At 48.3% G+C, this 15,693-nt stretch overlaps 1 protein-coding gene across 3 annotated transcripts in view; it reads right to left on the minus strand.

Annotated features, from left to right (window-relative positions):
• The window catches only part of EDARADD (EDAR associated death domain), a 52,944-nt gene extending 38,218 nt beyond the window's left edge, over window positions 1-14,726 (minus strand). For 2 of the 3 annotated variants that reach the window (XM_036829124.1, XM_036829123.1), the window contains exons 1-3: window positions 14,600-14,726; window positions 4,316-4,374; window positions 953-992 (exon numbers count right to left, since the gene is read on the minus strand). In XM_036829124.1, coding sequence (XP_036685019.1) covers window positions 953-992; window positions 4,316-4,374; window positions 14,600-14,663 — 163 coding nt within the window. In that variant the 5' untranslated portion in view covers window positions 14,664-14,726. Of the gene's footprint in view, window positions 1-952; window positions 993-4,315; window positions 4,375-13,495; window positions 13,972-14,599 lie in introns of those variants that run through there. The other variant, XM_036829125.1, reaches the window with a different exon arrangement.
• Window positions 14,727-15,693: the final 967 nt, after the last annotated feature.

The following is a 15,693-nucleotide window of genomic DNA, read 5'->3' on the forward strand; positions in this document are numbered from 1 at the left end:
GGCCCCTGCCATCTCTGAAGCTGCTCAGATCTGATTGTTCCCCACCCCTCCTCTCTGGCCGGTCAGCAGAGCACAAGGTGAACGCTCCAGTGTGATAAGCGGCAGCTCGGCCTCCATACTGGATACAGCCTTGCAGGCTGCCCCAGGGGAAATTAGGAAAGGCTCAGGCCTTTATGGTCTGCACCACGCCTGACACATTAGCCTGTGGATCATAAAAGCAAGCTCTTTTTGCTTTGGGGCTTGACAGCATCCCTTGCCCCTTGTCTGGTAACAGAACCCTCTTTCCTGTGGTTTGAGTAGAACTGACTTCATGCCCTCCAACCTCGAGGCTCAGACCTGGTCACCCCTCCATCCTCTGACGACAGCAACTGATACAGCGATGGCCACATGACCAAACTGCTCCTTTCACGATGTGCCCCTAAAATTGTGCCATGTGTGCTGGGGAAAAGGCTCCCTCTTGCCCCGGCATCTTTAGCTGCACCACGTAAAGCTGGAGGTGTCAGAGACTATCTTTCTCACCACGTGGGGAAAGCCTGCTCGAGGATGGAGCCAACATAGAAGACAGAGCCATGGGGGGGGAGTGGGGGACTGAGCCTGAGACATCATTTAAATGCTTGGATTTAGCAGCACCCAGAGACTCTAAGCCACCAAGTCCCCCCCCCCTCATTTTAAACTACTTTGAGCTACATTTCTGACACTTGCAACCCACAGTCCTGGCTTTCTTCATTTTATGCATGTTAAAAACACCATAGGAATTTGATGTATAATTTGCTATAAAATAATTTCTACCTTTTAATAAGAAAATTCATACCAGAGAAAGTCAAATCATGCACTAAATTATCAGTATGTTTCTGTTTTACAATTTAAAAAAATGAAAAATTACTTTGACTAGTGCTTTGTTCAAGATATGAAAGTAATCACAAGTTTAAATTGTTACATTAACTGTACATACCTTTAGGGAGTCCCGTGTCTTGAATGGGATATTTGTCTGACTGTAGAAACCAACAAAAGAGGAGTGTTACTTTTAAACACCGTAGTCAGTTATAAGATCAAAGTGAAGAGAAAGCTTTGTCTTGGGAAAGTCATGATTTTAATTTAAATCCTTGCAAGTTTTTAGCCTTGGATTTATCAGTACGCCTGACCCATTGTTTGTTTTCACTCTCAATTTTATAGAAATGAAACCAAGGTGGATGAGAAGTTAATGTTGGAACATGAAACAGAAGAAGCCTTCAGCTCTGACCACTAACCCACACTTCCTCTCTTTTCTGCAGTGCTCTTCTATTTCCTGCAGCTCAAAATTGAGGGACATTTCTGTTAGTGAATTATGGGGACAGGCCCATCTCTTCTCACCATTTCTGTGACATTCATTGGGGCCAATACGCATGTGTTCTGGGCAGTACTCACAACTGGAGAGCTCTGTCACGGGTTGACTAGGACAGGAGTCAAAAGGTAACTATCCCATTAATTGCACGAAGATCTACGAGTTAGTTACCCATTATGCACAATTATGCACAATTCCCCAATGCTTTAGTTGAGGGCAGTACTGTTGCAGGGAATTCAAAATAGCAAATGCTCTTACAATCACATTATTTCTTTGTTGGTACTGACAAATACGCAGGTATCTAAGCTTCTGGAAGCTTCTACTGCAGATTATACAATGTAGTCATTTTCTAAAGACTTCCATGAGAGGAGTGGGAATGCACCCAATCTCCCTAGCCTGTCCTCTGACCCAGGCTCAGTTCCCACCATCATCTGCATCTGGGTCTTTGGGTCCACAGTCCTCCAGCCTTAAAAAAAAAAAAAAGCTGTACCTCCCAACTCTCCTGTAAGTCTCATCGCTATCTTCCTTGGACAGAGGAGGAAAAGAAACAAATGTGGAACCAGGGATTCTGTTTTAAACGCCTTTCCTTGGAGTTTCTTTGGAGCTAGGCAGTAAAGTTTCAGAACCTTCTAGAAGCCTCCAACCCCTTTCCACAAAAGAAATCAATCAATCATCTTTACGGTATCAGTTCAACCTTTGAAGGGGCTGGAGTCTAAGGTCAGACACACTGGTGGTCTAGCGTGTCTACATGACTGAGCCCCAATAACACTCTGGACCCCAAGGGCGGGGTGAGCTTCCCTGGTTGTCAATACTCTGTGTGTATCATCACACATCGTTACTGAGACAAGTAAACACTGTACACACAACGTCACTGACAGAGGGCAGCTGAAAGCTCCATGCTTGCAACTCTCCTGGGCCCTGTCCTATGCCCCACTTCCTTTGGCTGACTTTAATCTGAATACTTTTGCTGTAATAAACCACAATCCTGAGTGAAAAAAGAAATCAATCAATCACTCAATCATCAATCACAGAGAACTTAAAAATCAAATACTTTTCCCCCAGATTAAATCCTTCTCCATACTCTGCTCCCCAGAGCACGGAAAACACATCTGTACTATACTGCTTATCAGGCTCTTTTCAAAGTATTTGTCTATTTCCTCAGACAGACCGTGAGTGTTTCAAGAGAAGGGACCATGATCTTTGCATCCCCAGATTTTGACTCTGTTCACACTACATGAACGAACAAGCGCAGGTTTCCTGGAGAGACTGACAGTTGAGATGGGCCTAGAGAACGCCCAGGACTCAGATGACCGAGAGAAAGGAGCATGGTGATTGCAGATGGTGGGCATGGAGGAGCAAGGCCAGGTGGTTGGAAGACGGGCCAGCCTGTAGGAGAGATGCATGCTGAAGGTAGAAAAGGAAGACAGGGTTGGACACGAAATAATGGAGCCAGTTTCCATGGAAGACCCTGGAAAGGAGGTGAAGGGATTTAGGAAGGGTGCCGTTCTAGGATCGCGGGAAGCTTGGCTCATTTAACACAGCTGCCTGCTTCGTGCCCCACTCTGCATATGGGAAGACGGTCGGCACAGCCTCGCAGGAAGTCAGGCAAGCAAGTAATTCCCACACAATGCGATAAAAAGTAGGGACTATGGATAAGGCAGCACCCGAAGGCCCCAAGGCCGAGAAGCCTTCCCAGATAACACTTGAGCTGCGTGGCACGATGCACAGGAGTTCAGTATGTGAGGAAGCAGGGAGGGACCAGCACTCTGGGTATCCCAGGACGGGGGGAGGGCGTGGGGCACTTGAGGAGCAGCAAACAGCTACACACAACTGGCTCATCAGGGGGATGCTGAGACACGGTCACGGAGGACCTCATCTGCCATGTCAAGGACCATGTATTCAATCCTGGAAGGAATGTTAGAGTTGAAATGTGTCCCCTCCAAAAATACCTCGAAGTCCTAACCCCTAGTACCTCAGACTGCGACCTCATTGGAAACAGGGTCACTGTAGATAGAATTACTTAAGGTGAGGTCATACTGGTGTAGGGTACGCCCTTAATCCAACAGGACAGACGTCCTTGTAAGAGGAGAAGAGATAACAAGACACAGACACACAGGGAGAAGACGGCCACGTGCCACCAAAGGGAGAGAACGGAGTGAAGCAGCTACAAGCCAGGGGACACCAAGAACTGCCGACGACCATCAGAAGCCAGAAGAGGGAATTCCCTGGTGGCGCAGTGGTTGAGAATCTGCCTGCCAATGCAGGGGACAAGGGTTTGAGCCCTGGTCCGGGAGGATCCCACATGCCGCGAAGCAACTAAGCCCATGCGCCACAACTACTGAGCCTGCGCTCTAGGGCCCGTGAGCCACAACTACTGAGCCTACGTGCCACAACTACTGAAGCCCGTGTGCCTAGAGCCCGTGCTCTGCAACAAGAGAAGCCACCACAACGAGAAGCCCGCGCACCGCAACAAAGAGTAGCCCCCGCTCGCCACAAGTAGAGAAACCCCACGCGAAGCAACAAAGACCCAACACAGCCAAAAATAAATTTTAAAAATTAAAAGAAAAAAAAGTGGTAACAGAGGTAAATCAACACTGTATGCCCATCTGACACATGGGCAGCCCGCCTTTACTTTAAGGTTGTCCTATTTTTTCTTTCAATCTCAAGTTAGATATTTTGATTTCTGAAGAACTGGTAATTAAAAATAGATAGTATTAAAAGTAGACAAGCAGATAAAGACCTCATGTAACCTAAGAAGACCACTTCTGATATGTGCAAAATGAGAACACAGTCTAACACCATTTTTAACCTGGAGAAACCCCAAGTTTATTATGTCACAGAGAAATATCATGAAAAAGAAATTTATCTTGGAAAACCTTATTTTAGGGTTTCAAATTTCGTGTAAGTACTAAGTAATAAAAAATATAAAGAAATAATAAAGGGGAAAAAGGAAAAACAGGAGTCATCACCATTAATGTAAAAGTTGTAACCTACCATATTAAGGGATATAGTGCTAGGGTCTGTGTCTTCCACTGGCTCCTTTGTCAAATGATCTGTAAAGAGAACAAATGGAGAGCATTTTCTTTAACTTAGAAGCACAGTGTGTCCTTTGATAACTGTCTTCATATAGACACAAGCTACCCCAATCAGTCTGGAGAAAAGCTTACTTTCAGTCATTAGTGGAGACAAAATAAGAAAGAATGAGTTCAGGCTGCATCAAGAAAGTGATTATGACTAATAAACTACATTAAAAAAATATTTTGGAACAGTTTACTTACGGATATCTACAAATACTCAGAGATACAAATAACTACAAATTAGGTGAATGTGATATTAATGACTCTTTTGCATATTGGATTTTGAGACAGGCTGGGACCTGGGACCCTTTACTGGAGCGCTTGCACCTGGACAAACATCTCCTCAAGCAACAGAGTACAAAGAAACTATAAAAGACTAAAAATAACTGCATGCAAGTGCCGTTGGGCAAATTATGAACAACATACAGAAAAGAATACAAAAAGGGCACAAACCAACCGCCATTCCTGAGGTGCCGGGAGCAAAAGCAGGGTACTGCAAGTGACCCCTGCACACAGCACCACCAAGGGGGTGGTCAGGCCACCTAAGCCACACCTCAGGCCCGACCCACCAATCCGCTCCCACCCTCACCCCATTTAAGGGACCAGCTCACCGCGCCCCCCTAGGACAGCAAGCAAGGGCACCTGTTTCTTGTTTTTACCCCTCATGCTGCAGCACGAGTCCCAATAAAGCATTGCCTGAGTTTCTCGTCTGGTCTCTTATCAATTTCTATTGATTAAAGAGTCCAAGGACCCAGGTCGGCAACAATCTGATTATAACTTTGAGCAAGAAAATTAGAAAAAAAAGCTCCCCCTTTCCAAGACACTTTACGAAACATCTGCCAGAAAACTATCTTGCTTGATAACCATATCTGTCTGAATGGGATCCTCAGTATTTTGTGCAGTCACTACACGACCTGCAAAACTCTTAAGTGGCCAGCCTTGGGCCAGTCAAGACTCATCGTTCATTTTTCTCCCAAATCTTCATTAAGTACATACTGTGGCCCAGGCACTAGGTCCTGGGAATGCCTTGGGGGATCCAAACAAACAAAACAGGACAACTTATGGAGATCATTTGTTTGTTCTCCCTAGATGTTTCCCATCCGAGAATGTGTCCAGACTTCTCACATTTCTCTCCCCACAGGTGTTGACAATGCCCGAAGGAGAAGCAGTGTGAAGGGAACATCTTTTTATTTGTTTTATGACAGGCTACAGTCACTGTAGAGATTAAAGGAGGTGGCCCAGAGGAGCGGGGGCAAAAGGAGAGAGTTTTTGCCAGTGTCCCCCCATGGAGCAGGGGACAGACACTGCAGCTCCACGAGCGGGGACTGTGCCGTGGTCCTTAGCAGAGCCCAGAGGTGGCAAGACCACATCAGGGAATGCACAGAGGGAGCTAACCCCTGGGTCCCAGGGTTCCCAGCCCCACAGAGAAATCAACCTGTGATTTGGGTCTGCAAGAGAAACACAGGGCTCCTGGACCTCAAGAGTCTTCTCAGGCTTGGATAACAAGGACATCAAGCCCACCCGCATGCACTAAAAATTCAAGGCCCCTCCTTTTCCAAGCACCACATGATCCTCTTTGATTCCTATATGACCCTAAGGAAGGGGCCAGGCCCCAGTTTGGACTGAAATGGAATTTCCTGCCAGCCCAGAAGATTACAGACTCAGACCTGGATTTAAGTCAATGTAAAGAACAATAAGAACAAGTTGTGTTGCTAACTCCACCCTGAGTTTACAGAAGTCCTGCTGCCCAAGGAAAAGGCAATTATCATACAGAGCACTTGGTGTTAAGACAGTAGAAATGCAGAAGGATATGGAAACACAGGAGGAACACAGGCCCCGCCCGGGGTGTCTGGTGGGGAGTGAAGAGCGGGTAGAGAGGAGCCCATAGAGGAGATGACACTTGAGTCCAGAAGGATGAGTTGAAGCTGCCAGGAGAAGTCAGGGAGGGAAAAGCATTCTAGGCAGAGGGAACAGCATAGGCGGAGGCCTAGAGATGAAAAAGAACGGGACACATGAGCATACTTCAGATAGGTCCAGCCGGACACCTGCATTCGGTTTTCCAGTTTTTCCTTTCTACCCTTGTCATGTCTAGCTCCTGGCTGGGGAGCGGGTAGTAGAAGCCACCGTGAGTAGCCTCCAGTCCTTTCTTTCCCTCCTATCACAGCCTAGTCTCAACCACTTCATTTCCACCAAAGTGTATCTGGATGATAAAACTTTTTTTTTTGGCCACGCGGCCTTGTGGGATCTTAGTTCCCCAACCAGGGATTGGACCTGGGCCTTCAGCAGTGAGGGCGTGTTGTCCTAACCACTGGACCGCCAGGGCATTCCCTGGATGATAATACTTTAAAAGTTTACCTCCACTAGGGGGGTGGAATTTTAATAGGTATCCTGTGCAGCTATTGCCCACCAAGTCTATGACAAGTTAGGCCTGTTTCCTACAGAGACATTAGTACGCGAGGAAGGAAAAAGACGAAGAGGAAGAAAATGGAGGAGACAGCTGGGAAAGGCAGAATTACCCCAAAAGCAGCAGTGAGAATGCAAACAGGACAGTTAAAGGGAAGGCACACAGGGCTTGGGAGGAGAAGGCTTGGGTCCTCACCGCCACACCGCTGAGACCTAGTGGCCTGACCTTGAATGAGTCTAGCGGTATGACCTTGGATGACTCACGTTAAGTGTTCCCAGCCAACGGGGGGGCGGGGGGGGGGGGTCCACGTGGCTGGTTCCCACGCCCAGCTGATCATCATTATTCTGGTCAGGTCAGGTTTGGGAATGACTTCCCCTGAGAATCTGTGCCTCAGAGGGTGATGGGGTGAACAGGACAAGTGTTTGGAGGCCCAAAGTCTCTTGCTTTGGTCTGAAACCTCTGAGAATAGATGGAATTTAAGATGGCAAGGGCACAGAGAATTTAGGGGGTTTTTTTTTGTTGTTTTCTGAAGCACAACAGCAAAGTGAGAGGGCAATCAGGAAAGGCTTAGGCAATCAGGAAAGGTTTAGGACCAGTCTTAGAGGCACTTTCAGGTCTTTTATTATTTTCATTCGCATGGTTGTGACTGTATCAGCTTCTGACGTAGACCAGGCTGGGAATGAAGTTCTTCCTTACGTGTTATTGCCAAATCCGCTCACAGACCCAGACCCACGGTGTCGCTCCACTTGTTCTACCTGATCCTGGGCCTTCCCCGTGGCCCCTGCTGTAGTTCACGCAGAATCACCTTTGTTCTCACAGGCCCGTGATGTGTACCGACAGATTATTTGGAGGAGGGCTGATCCTGGTTATTTGAGACTAGTCTAGAAGTAAGCAGTTGTCCTAAAGTATTTCTGAGAGCTCTTGGAGCCACATGTTTACAGTATTATTAGTATAAAATCAAATAGTTTACTCAGAAGCTTTAAAATGTGTATTTTTACAGGCCCCAGGTAACAGCAGGCTGGGCCTCTAGGCAAGGCTCTGGTATTAGATGGGGCACGAAGAAGCCGAAACAGAAAGGGGGATCGTGTGAGCTCCGAGGTGGCAAGGCCAGCAGCTCAGCCAGGGGTGGGTGGGGACCTTCCTCTTGCTCCTGGCTGTCGCTCTACTGTCCCAAAGCTGCCTCCATTCTCCTGGATTGGTGACTCTAAAGAAGGCAGAGATCACCCCAAATTAGCTGGTAATTGACCAAAGGGGGGTCTCACCGATGGCAATGAGAATGATGTTTAATTCACATGAGCATCTTCTGGGGAGGTCCTCAAAAGGCCTGAGTGAAACCCATGGTGAGTTGATGCCACTCAGCTGCTGGAAGGGCACCCGGCCTGGCTCCCAGAGGCCCCAGGTGAGAGCTAGCGAGGCCAGCTGCAGTTACTTGCTTCTCTGGGCCTCAAGTGCCTCATCTGTAATATTCAGGGGGCAGGGGGACAGAGAGCCTCCACATGCCCTTCCAGCTTTAAAAGTCCATGAGTGGTGAGAAGTAGGGGCCCCAAAGGCGAAAAGAGCATCTTCAGGTGAAGGTCACTCCGACACAGGAAGCCCAGTTAACAATTAGAGCTCCCACTTACCCAGTACCCCTCCCCGCCCACCCACCCCACCGCCCCATGCTACCTGGTTTACACACAGCCCCGTTTCATCCTCACAGTAACCCTGAGAGAGGGCCAAGTGTCTCCTTTATCCATACTGAGTGCCCAAGGTCATAGGGCAAAGGAAGCAGCAGAATTTGGATCTGGGACTTTCTGACTTCAAAATCTACCTGTTTTCCACTACCTTCGGGTTGCTTGAAGTGGTTCCTGCATTGACCACCTGATAACAGACTGTCCTGGGGGGAACAGACTGTCCTGGGGGGAATCTCTGTGTCCAAATTTTCCCTTCCTATAAGGGCACCAGTCACAGTGGATGAGAGCTCACTCTGATGACCTCATTTTAACTTGACTGCTTCTGTAAAGGCTTTATTCCCAAATCAGGTCACGTTCTGAGGTAGTGGGGGTTAGGATGCCAACAAAATTTTTTTGGGGTGGGGAGCACAGTTCAACCCATAACAGTCCACTCTCTGGCCCCCAAATTCATGTCCTTCCCATGTGCAAAACACATTCACCCGACATCCCCCAAAGCTTTCATCATTCCGGCAACAACTCTAAACGCAAAATCTCACCTACCCATCATCCACTCAAAGACCCAGCTCTCGTCAGCTCCTGAATCAGAATCCCCAGGAGCCCTGGAGACCGTGGGCTGCACCCAGCAGCCTCTCCACCAGGAACAATCTCAGATTGTCCAACACAGACGCGGGTGAGCTGCCCAAGAGCAGCACGGTCACGTCCGGACATCTCCCTTTATGAATCACGTTAGATAAGGGCCAATAGCTCCTCAAGACAGTTCCTCAAAGGAAGATTAAAGATCTCCTCTGAAGATGTCCTTTCAGAGAAACAAAGAGGGAAGCGTGTCAGAGCTTCCTGGCTTTCCCGATCATCAGGCGTCAGAAGAGTGGGGCCTTTTGTGCTTCTTAGTGAAAAAGTAAAGGCAATTCTTTGAACTCGGTGATTTCAGAGTTCATTTATTTTTCCTCTGTTATTATTTTTTGTGCCCTAGCTTTTCTTTTGACCTACCGCTGTTTTCACTACTGATTCTAAGGAAGCCCTAGAGTCCTAACCGTATTCAGGATTACAGAAGCTCTCAGGGCAAGCAGCGCTGACACGCTGCTAAGTTTACCTTCTTCTCAGTCTTTGGCAGCAGCCCTGCTCTGTCATCCCTGCACCTCACAGCAGGGGCTGAACAAGCTGCGAAAAGACCAGGGATCAAGAAGGTGCACCTCTAGAGCAACTTCTCTGGATGATGGCCAAGCTGAGGGGAGAGGGGAGGGGAGGGAAGAGATGAACCAAGGGATGAAAGAGGAATGCAGATGAGGGGGAAATACCTGGGTAGAGAGAAGAAAACTTAGAGGCATTGTAAGAAAGGGAAAGAAATGAAGTGGGCATTGGAAAAACCCACGGGACGGGGAAGGAGAAAGGGAAGAAGGAAGGAAGAAAGGAAAACCGCAGCCTGTCAGCACTCTCTGGTGGATGTGGTGAACCAACTGGCCGGTCCAGCCTTTCAAATAAGGGTGCTGCTCGAAGTGGTTCCCCCTTTAGTCCTCGTTTCTGCTCCCGGTGCTACTGGAGTTTGCAAGAAGGAGAGGGTGCCACCTCAGTCCCATCCCAGCGCGGAGGAGGGCTCAGAGGGGTGCATGAGGGGTGAGATGCCACCTAAGCGGCTGTCCTGGGCCAGGGCTCCCAGGGAGCAGCCCTGTGTGCAGTGCAAACAATACCCCGAGGATGAACAAAGGCAGAACATACGCTGATGCGCTCCGTGGCCAAGGGCACTTAGCTCACTGCGACGAAGCAATGAACTGTACCATCTCCCCAACTCTCCCGACTTTCAAAGCCTCTTTCTTTGTTTCTGTCCTTAATATCTGTATGAACACGAACCAGATTTTATTCACTTTCAACAGGCAATTCTGACTCATTCCACGATGGATGGTTTATTAGTGGTAGAGACGGAATGAGATGGCTACACTGTAACCAGCATGACTATTTTCCTGCCACCGTAAATTTTCTCAGGGCAAAGAGTTGTTTTTTTAATTAAGTTCATAAGGTATAATAATAGATACCCACCTTTGTTATGTGCACGCGGATATACAAACATCTTTTTTTTTTAACTTTACAAGGTAAACCCAGTTAACATATCTAACTGAATCAGTTCCTAAGATGCCAATATGGGAAGAGCTTTTTCTGCCCCCAGTTTGATGCATAGGTGGTTACATTTTATATCTTTCATTCATTTACTGAGATGATAAGTATTTAACCAGGGCTTACTATGTGCTGGGTACTGGGCCAGGCGTTGGAGAAAAACGGTCGAGCAAAACAGACGTGCCCTCTGTCCAAGAACTTAGAGTCTAACGGGGGAGAGAGACAATGGTGAAATCTTCACAGCTAGAAACGGTGACAGGTGCTGGAAGGGTGCACCAAGGTTGTGTGACATGGAGCTGAATCTACATCAGTTTTGATCGGAAATCTGAAGGGTGGGCAGGAGGTAACTGGACCGGCGGGGGTTGGGGGGAGGGGAAGGGAGGCTTCCAGGCGGCAGAGACAACTTGTGCAAAGGCCAGGAGGCAGGTGGTCCAGGGCTCTCAAGGAAACAGAGCAGGCAGGGTGGCTGCAGTGCAGACGAAGAGACAGCAGGCTTGCCGACTGAAGGGAGAGCTACAGGCCCACGTACAGAGCACGGACACCACTGAAGGACTGAGGGTTTACTGGAAAGTCAGCGCAGGTTTCTGAGTAGAGGAATGGCGAGATCTGATTTGTTTTTAAAAGGTCACTCTGGCCACTTTTAGGTGAACAGGTTGGTGGAAGGTGACAGTGTGTGTGGAAATACCAGTTGGGAGGTGAGTGCAGGAAATCTGGTGAGACAGCATGGTAACTGGGTCTGGGGTGGAGACATGAAAATGCCACGTTAACGAGTTTTACACATTATCACCACTTGTGGCTTCATTACAGAAATGGAAGGGATGTGTCCTGGAGGTTATAGAAATGATATGAGATGTTAGAAAGAGGAAGTCATTTTTTGGGTCATATTTCTGTCCAACCCTTTGTTTCTATATGCAAGTGTGGAGATATTATATATCTTTTTTTAAACTGGAAGAACCCTCATCTAATGGATAGAATTCCAGAGTGGGAATGGACATGAGTGTTTCTTTCAGATGCCTGGAGATGTTCTTCAACATCCCTGCAAGTGATAGGCAGATCTCTACTCAGGAGGTCTCTCCCCTCTTTGGAGGAAGCCAACAAAAGTCCACCTACAAGTTTGGGTTCTACCTCTCAAAGTCAAGGAGACAGGTTCTTTCCGAATGACACCCTCCTATCATCATATCCTCAGGTCTCCCATCCTGCCACATGTGCTGGGATTTCCAAGTCCCTTTGTCCCAGGTTGTGAGCTTCCATCTTGGCTGGGCCAAGCAGGCTAAGCAGCATCACCGGACTTCTAGATCCTGTGGTACTATTACTGTCATCTAAGATCCTATTAGCTGCCCTGGTGGCCTTATCACACTCTTGACTCACTGAGGCTTTTTATACATGAAGCTGTGTTTCCCAGCACCCACCTCCTCTGGTGCCATTGATTTTGGGGGTCCCAAGCAGACCTTATATGTATCCCCATTCAGTGGGTCCCGATCAAGATCTTTTTGAATCTCCTTCACCATCATCATTGAATGAGATGCGAAACCACTGTTAGTAAAATCTAGCTTAACACCTCCTGGCGTCTTGCCAATTACATTTTCAGAAGAGGAAGTGGATGCAGAGGTGAGAGTTGGGGGGCAGGGGTAGGATTTCTCCCTTAATTTCCCCTTCTGTTTTTCCAAACAATGAATATGGGGGAGGAGAAGGATATCCAAACCATTTATTTATGTTCCATCTCCCATGGATAAAATGTTTACCATTCCTCACTTAAAGAACCACCACTTGAAGAAGAATTTAGATCTTTCTTAAAATCTCCAGGAAACTCTCCCAGACGCAGAACATCACAATGCCAAGTTAGCAATCTTCTGACCCACCTCCAGATACTTTCTCATTCTCCTAACTGCTCAAGCCTCAAATGAACAATAAAACATTCAAGCTCCGGCCCTGCCCAAGCCCAAGAAATAAAATAGGGAACACGTGTCTCTAAGCAGGTATCTATGGTTCTGGATATCTGGTTCTCTCCCTAGCCTTTCCAGCCTCAACAAAACTAGAAAAAGCCCCAGTGTGCTCTGGGGGATACATCATTCATTCATTCGCGTGTTCGACAAACATTCGCCGAGGATCAGCCTAGGGTATGGGAGAGCAAGGACAGCGAATTCCTGAAAGGTGAAATCTGAGGAAGATTTTCAATTCAAGTGAAATTAAAGAAAAATCGAGAGCCTGGTCTCAGGTACAGACACAGTATTTTTACGGTTTTTCAATTCAAGTGAGATTAAAGAAAACTCTAGATTCTGGCTTCAGGTGCAAACACAATATTTAACGATAACGACAGAACTAGAGGCCATTCTAACCAAAGGTCTCTACAGGTGGGATCAGCCACCTGGTTTTGTGGATACTAGTTTATGAAATAGCTCCGAGGGCCAATATTTAGAACAAAACCATTTAATAAAAGTGAAACGAGGAGAGAAGGGGAGAAATGAGACGGCACGTTGAATGGGGAGAAAGGGAGAGCTCGGGAGGAAAAAAGAAATCCACCCCTTGCGCTCTTTTCTGCCAGAGAGGTTTGAGGGGCTTGTTTCAACCTGGCATCCCCGGTGCAGAACAAAGAGGCTGGGGCGAGAGAGCGAGAGGAGAGAAGGGGCGTCTCAGACACGCTTGGGGGCGACTGGGGCCAGGGGGCCGCCGGAGGCGGGCGCCACCAGTAGCCGCTCGCGGGGGGAGCCTCGCACCTCGCCCTCCGGGACCGGGCGCCGCCGCTGTCCCCCGTCCGGCCCCGGGTCGGGCGCCAGGGTCCAGGGTGGTCCCAGGTCGCCCCTCGGGGCTCGCGGGGAGTTCGGCCCCGACAGCCCCGCCCCAGACACGGACGCCTCGCGATCTAGCGACCCGCGGTCCGCGCTCCAGGTGAGGGTGCGGCGCGGTGTCAACTTACCCGCGCGCACAGGGTCCTCCGGAGAAGCCATGGGGACGGGGTGGGGCCGACGGGCGCCCGAGCCGGGCCGGGCGGCCGGCGGGACAGGGTAGGAGAGCCGGGTTGCAGGGCTGGGTTGCCCTGCCTTTCGGACGCGCGGGGAGCGAACCTCGGCGGCTCCGCGCGCCCCTCCTCCGCCCGCTCCTCCCCTGTCTCCGCCGCTCTTCCCGGCGCTCACTTCCTGCTTGGCAATTAGCAAAGCCCCTGCCGTGCGCGTCCGGGTTCCACCCCCCGCCCCCAGACGCGCGAGCGGGAGCCCGGGTGCAGCGGGCCAGGGCGCGGGGAGAGTCCCCGGGTGCCCCGGGGTCCCCAGCTACCGCCGCGAGCGCCCTTCCAGTCCTGCGCCCAGGTCTCCCACGGCAGGTCCCGCCGCGGAGCTCGCGCGAGTGCTGCCCGGGACCTGCTGCGAAGCGATTATTAGCCTTAAAAGCCGGCTGCAGTCGCGGGTCGCTCTCCTGGCTCCCTCCTTTCGCCCTGAGTCCGGCCGCAACTCTCCTCCGCGCACAGGCCTGGGCGGAGATGCCTGGCGGCGATCTGATGTTAGACCATTTCCTGCTCTTTAGGCAGAGTACGCCGCTGCATGATGGCACACGCTAATAATTTCTATTTTGATTTTTCTTTGGCATTGCTTATTACATGACCTCCAGGGTACTTACAACACAAAGGGAGTGAAAAGAGGAAGCCTGATACACACTCGCACAGCCTCGCTAGAAAAATAGCTTAGGGCTCCCTCGGAAATGCCAAGGTCTAATTTTTTAAATTTTATACCAATTACGTGCGCACAGATTGGAATCTTTCACTAAGAATATTTTTAAGATTGTTATATTTTAACTAAACCTATCGTCAGTCATAAATCTATTACTATACGATGGTTACAGGCAATTTAAATTTAATAGTAATCTCTTAAGGGTTTAAAATAACCTTTGTCTTCACACATAAGAATTGAAAGAGAGGAATTGATTTGAAAGAGATAACATAGCTTTCAGTCAATTTATCGTGAAGGAGCAGCCTCTGGCTAAAAACTCAGCTCCGAAAAATGCGGGAAAGCAGCAAGTGTGTACATACCCTCTTGGCGACCACGGGCGTGGTTTGTGCCTCTCCCCCTCTGTTTAGTAGTCCTGAGGCCCATGGCGCTCTCCAGATCGGCACTTAATATGCCATGAAAGAAACTAGAGGCTCAGAGAAGAGGGTCCGGCTGGGTGTCGACCTTCTGGTGGAAAGCTCTCTGGGGAATTTGTGGGTGGGAGGATGAACTTCCTTTTGGTCTGCCTTCTGATAGGAAGGGAAATTTTTTTAAACGGTGTTTTCTCTTAGCATCCATTTTGAGCTTTGGTTTGTGGTTCTTTCTGTACTTCCCATGATGATGGAATTATTTCTGAGGCTGGTTGTCAGGAACCACATAGCAAGTCGGCAACACAAGCTCAAGCGTTGCTCTGAAGCTGGTTTGCTTTTCAAAACCCTGAATTAATTGTCTTATCACTCCCACTCTTATTATATCAAATAGAAGATGGGTGGCAGAAACACACTTCAACGTTAATTTTTTAAAAGAAAATTGACTATATATATTATTCCCTTTCATTCCCTTTCCTTGTACCTACTTTTTATGAATTGCAACCATAAGCCCTCATTACCTTATTTTTCCCATGTGCTTTGTGAACTCTAAAGTGTAATGCAAGTGGAATTTTTTTTTTTAATTTACAAAAAACTAATTTAAAAACAATTATTTTTTTAAACATCTTTATTGGACTATAATTGCTTTACAACGGTGTGTTAGTTTCGGCTTTATAACAAAGTGAATCAGTTATACATATACATATATCCCCATATCTCTTCCCTCTTGTGTCTCCCTCCCTCCCACCCTCCCTATCCCACCCCTCTAGATGGTCACAAAGCACCGAGCTGATCTTCCTGTGCTATGCGGCTGCTTCCCACTAGCTATCTATTTTACATTTGGTAGTGTATATATGTCCATGCCACTGTCTCACTTTGTCTCAGCTTACCCTTCCCCCTCCCCGTGTCCTCGAGTCCATTCTCTAGTAGGTCTGCGCCTTTATTCCCATCTTGCCCCTAGGTTCTTCATGACCATTTTGTTTGTTTTTTAGATTCCATATATATGTGTTAGCATACAGTATTTGTTTTTCTCTTTCTGACTTACTTCA

Source organism: Balaenoptera musculus, chromosome 16, assembly GCF_009873245.2.
Source record: "Balaenoptera musculus isolate JJ_BM4_2016_0621 chromosome 16, mBalMus1.pri.v3, whole genome shotgun sequence".
Taxonomy (NCBI): Eukaryota; Metazoa; Chordata; class Mammalia; order Artiodactyla; family Balaenopteridae; genus Balaenoptera; species Balaenoptera musculus.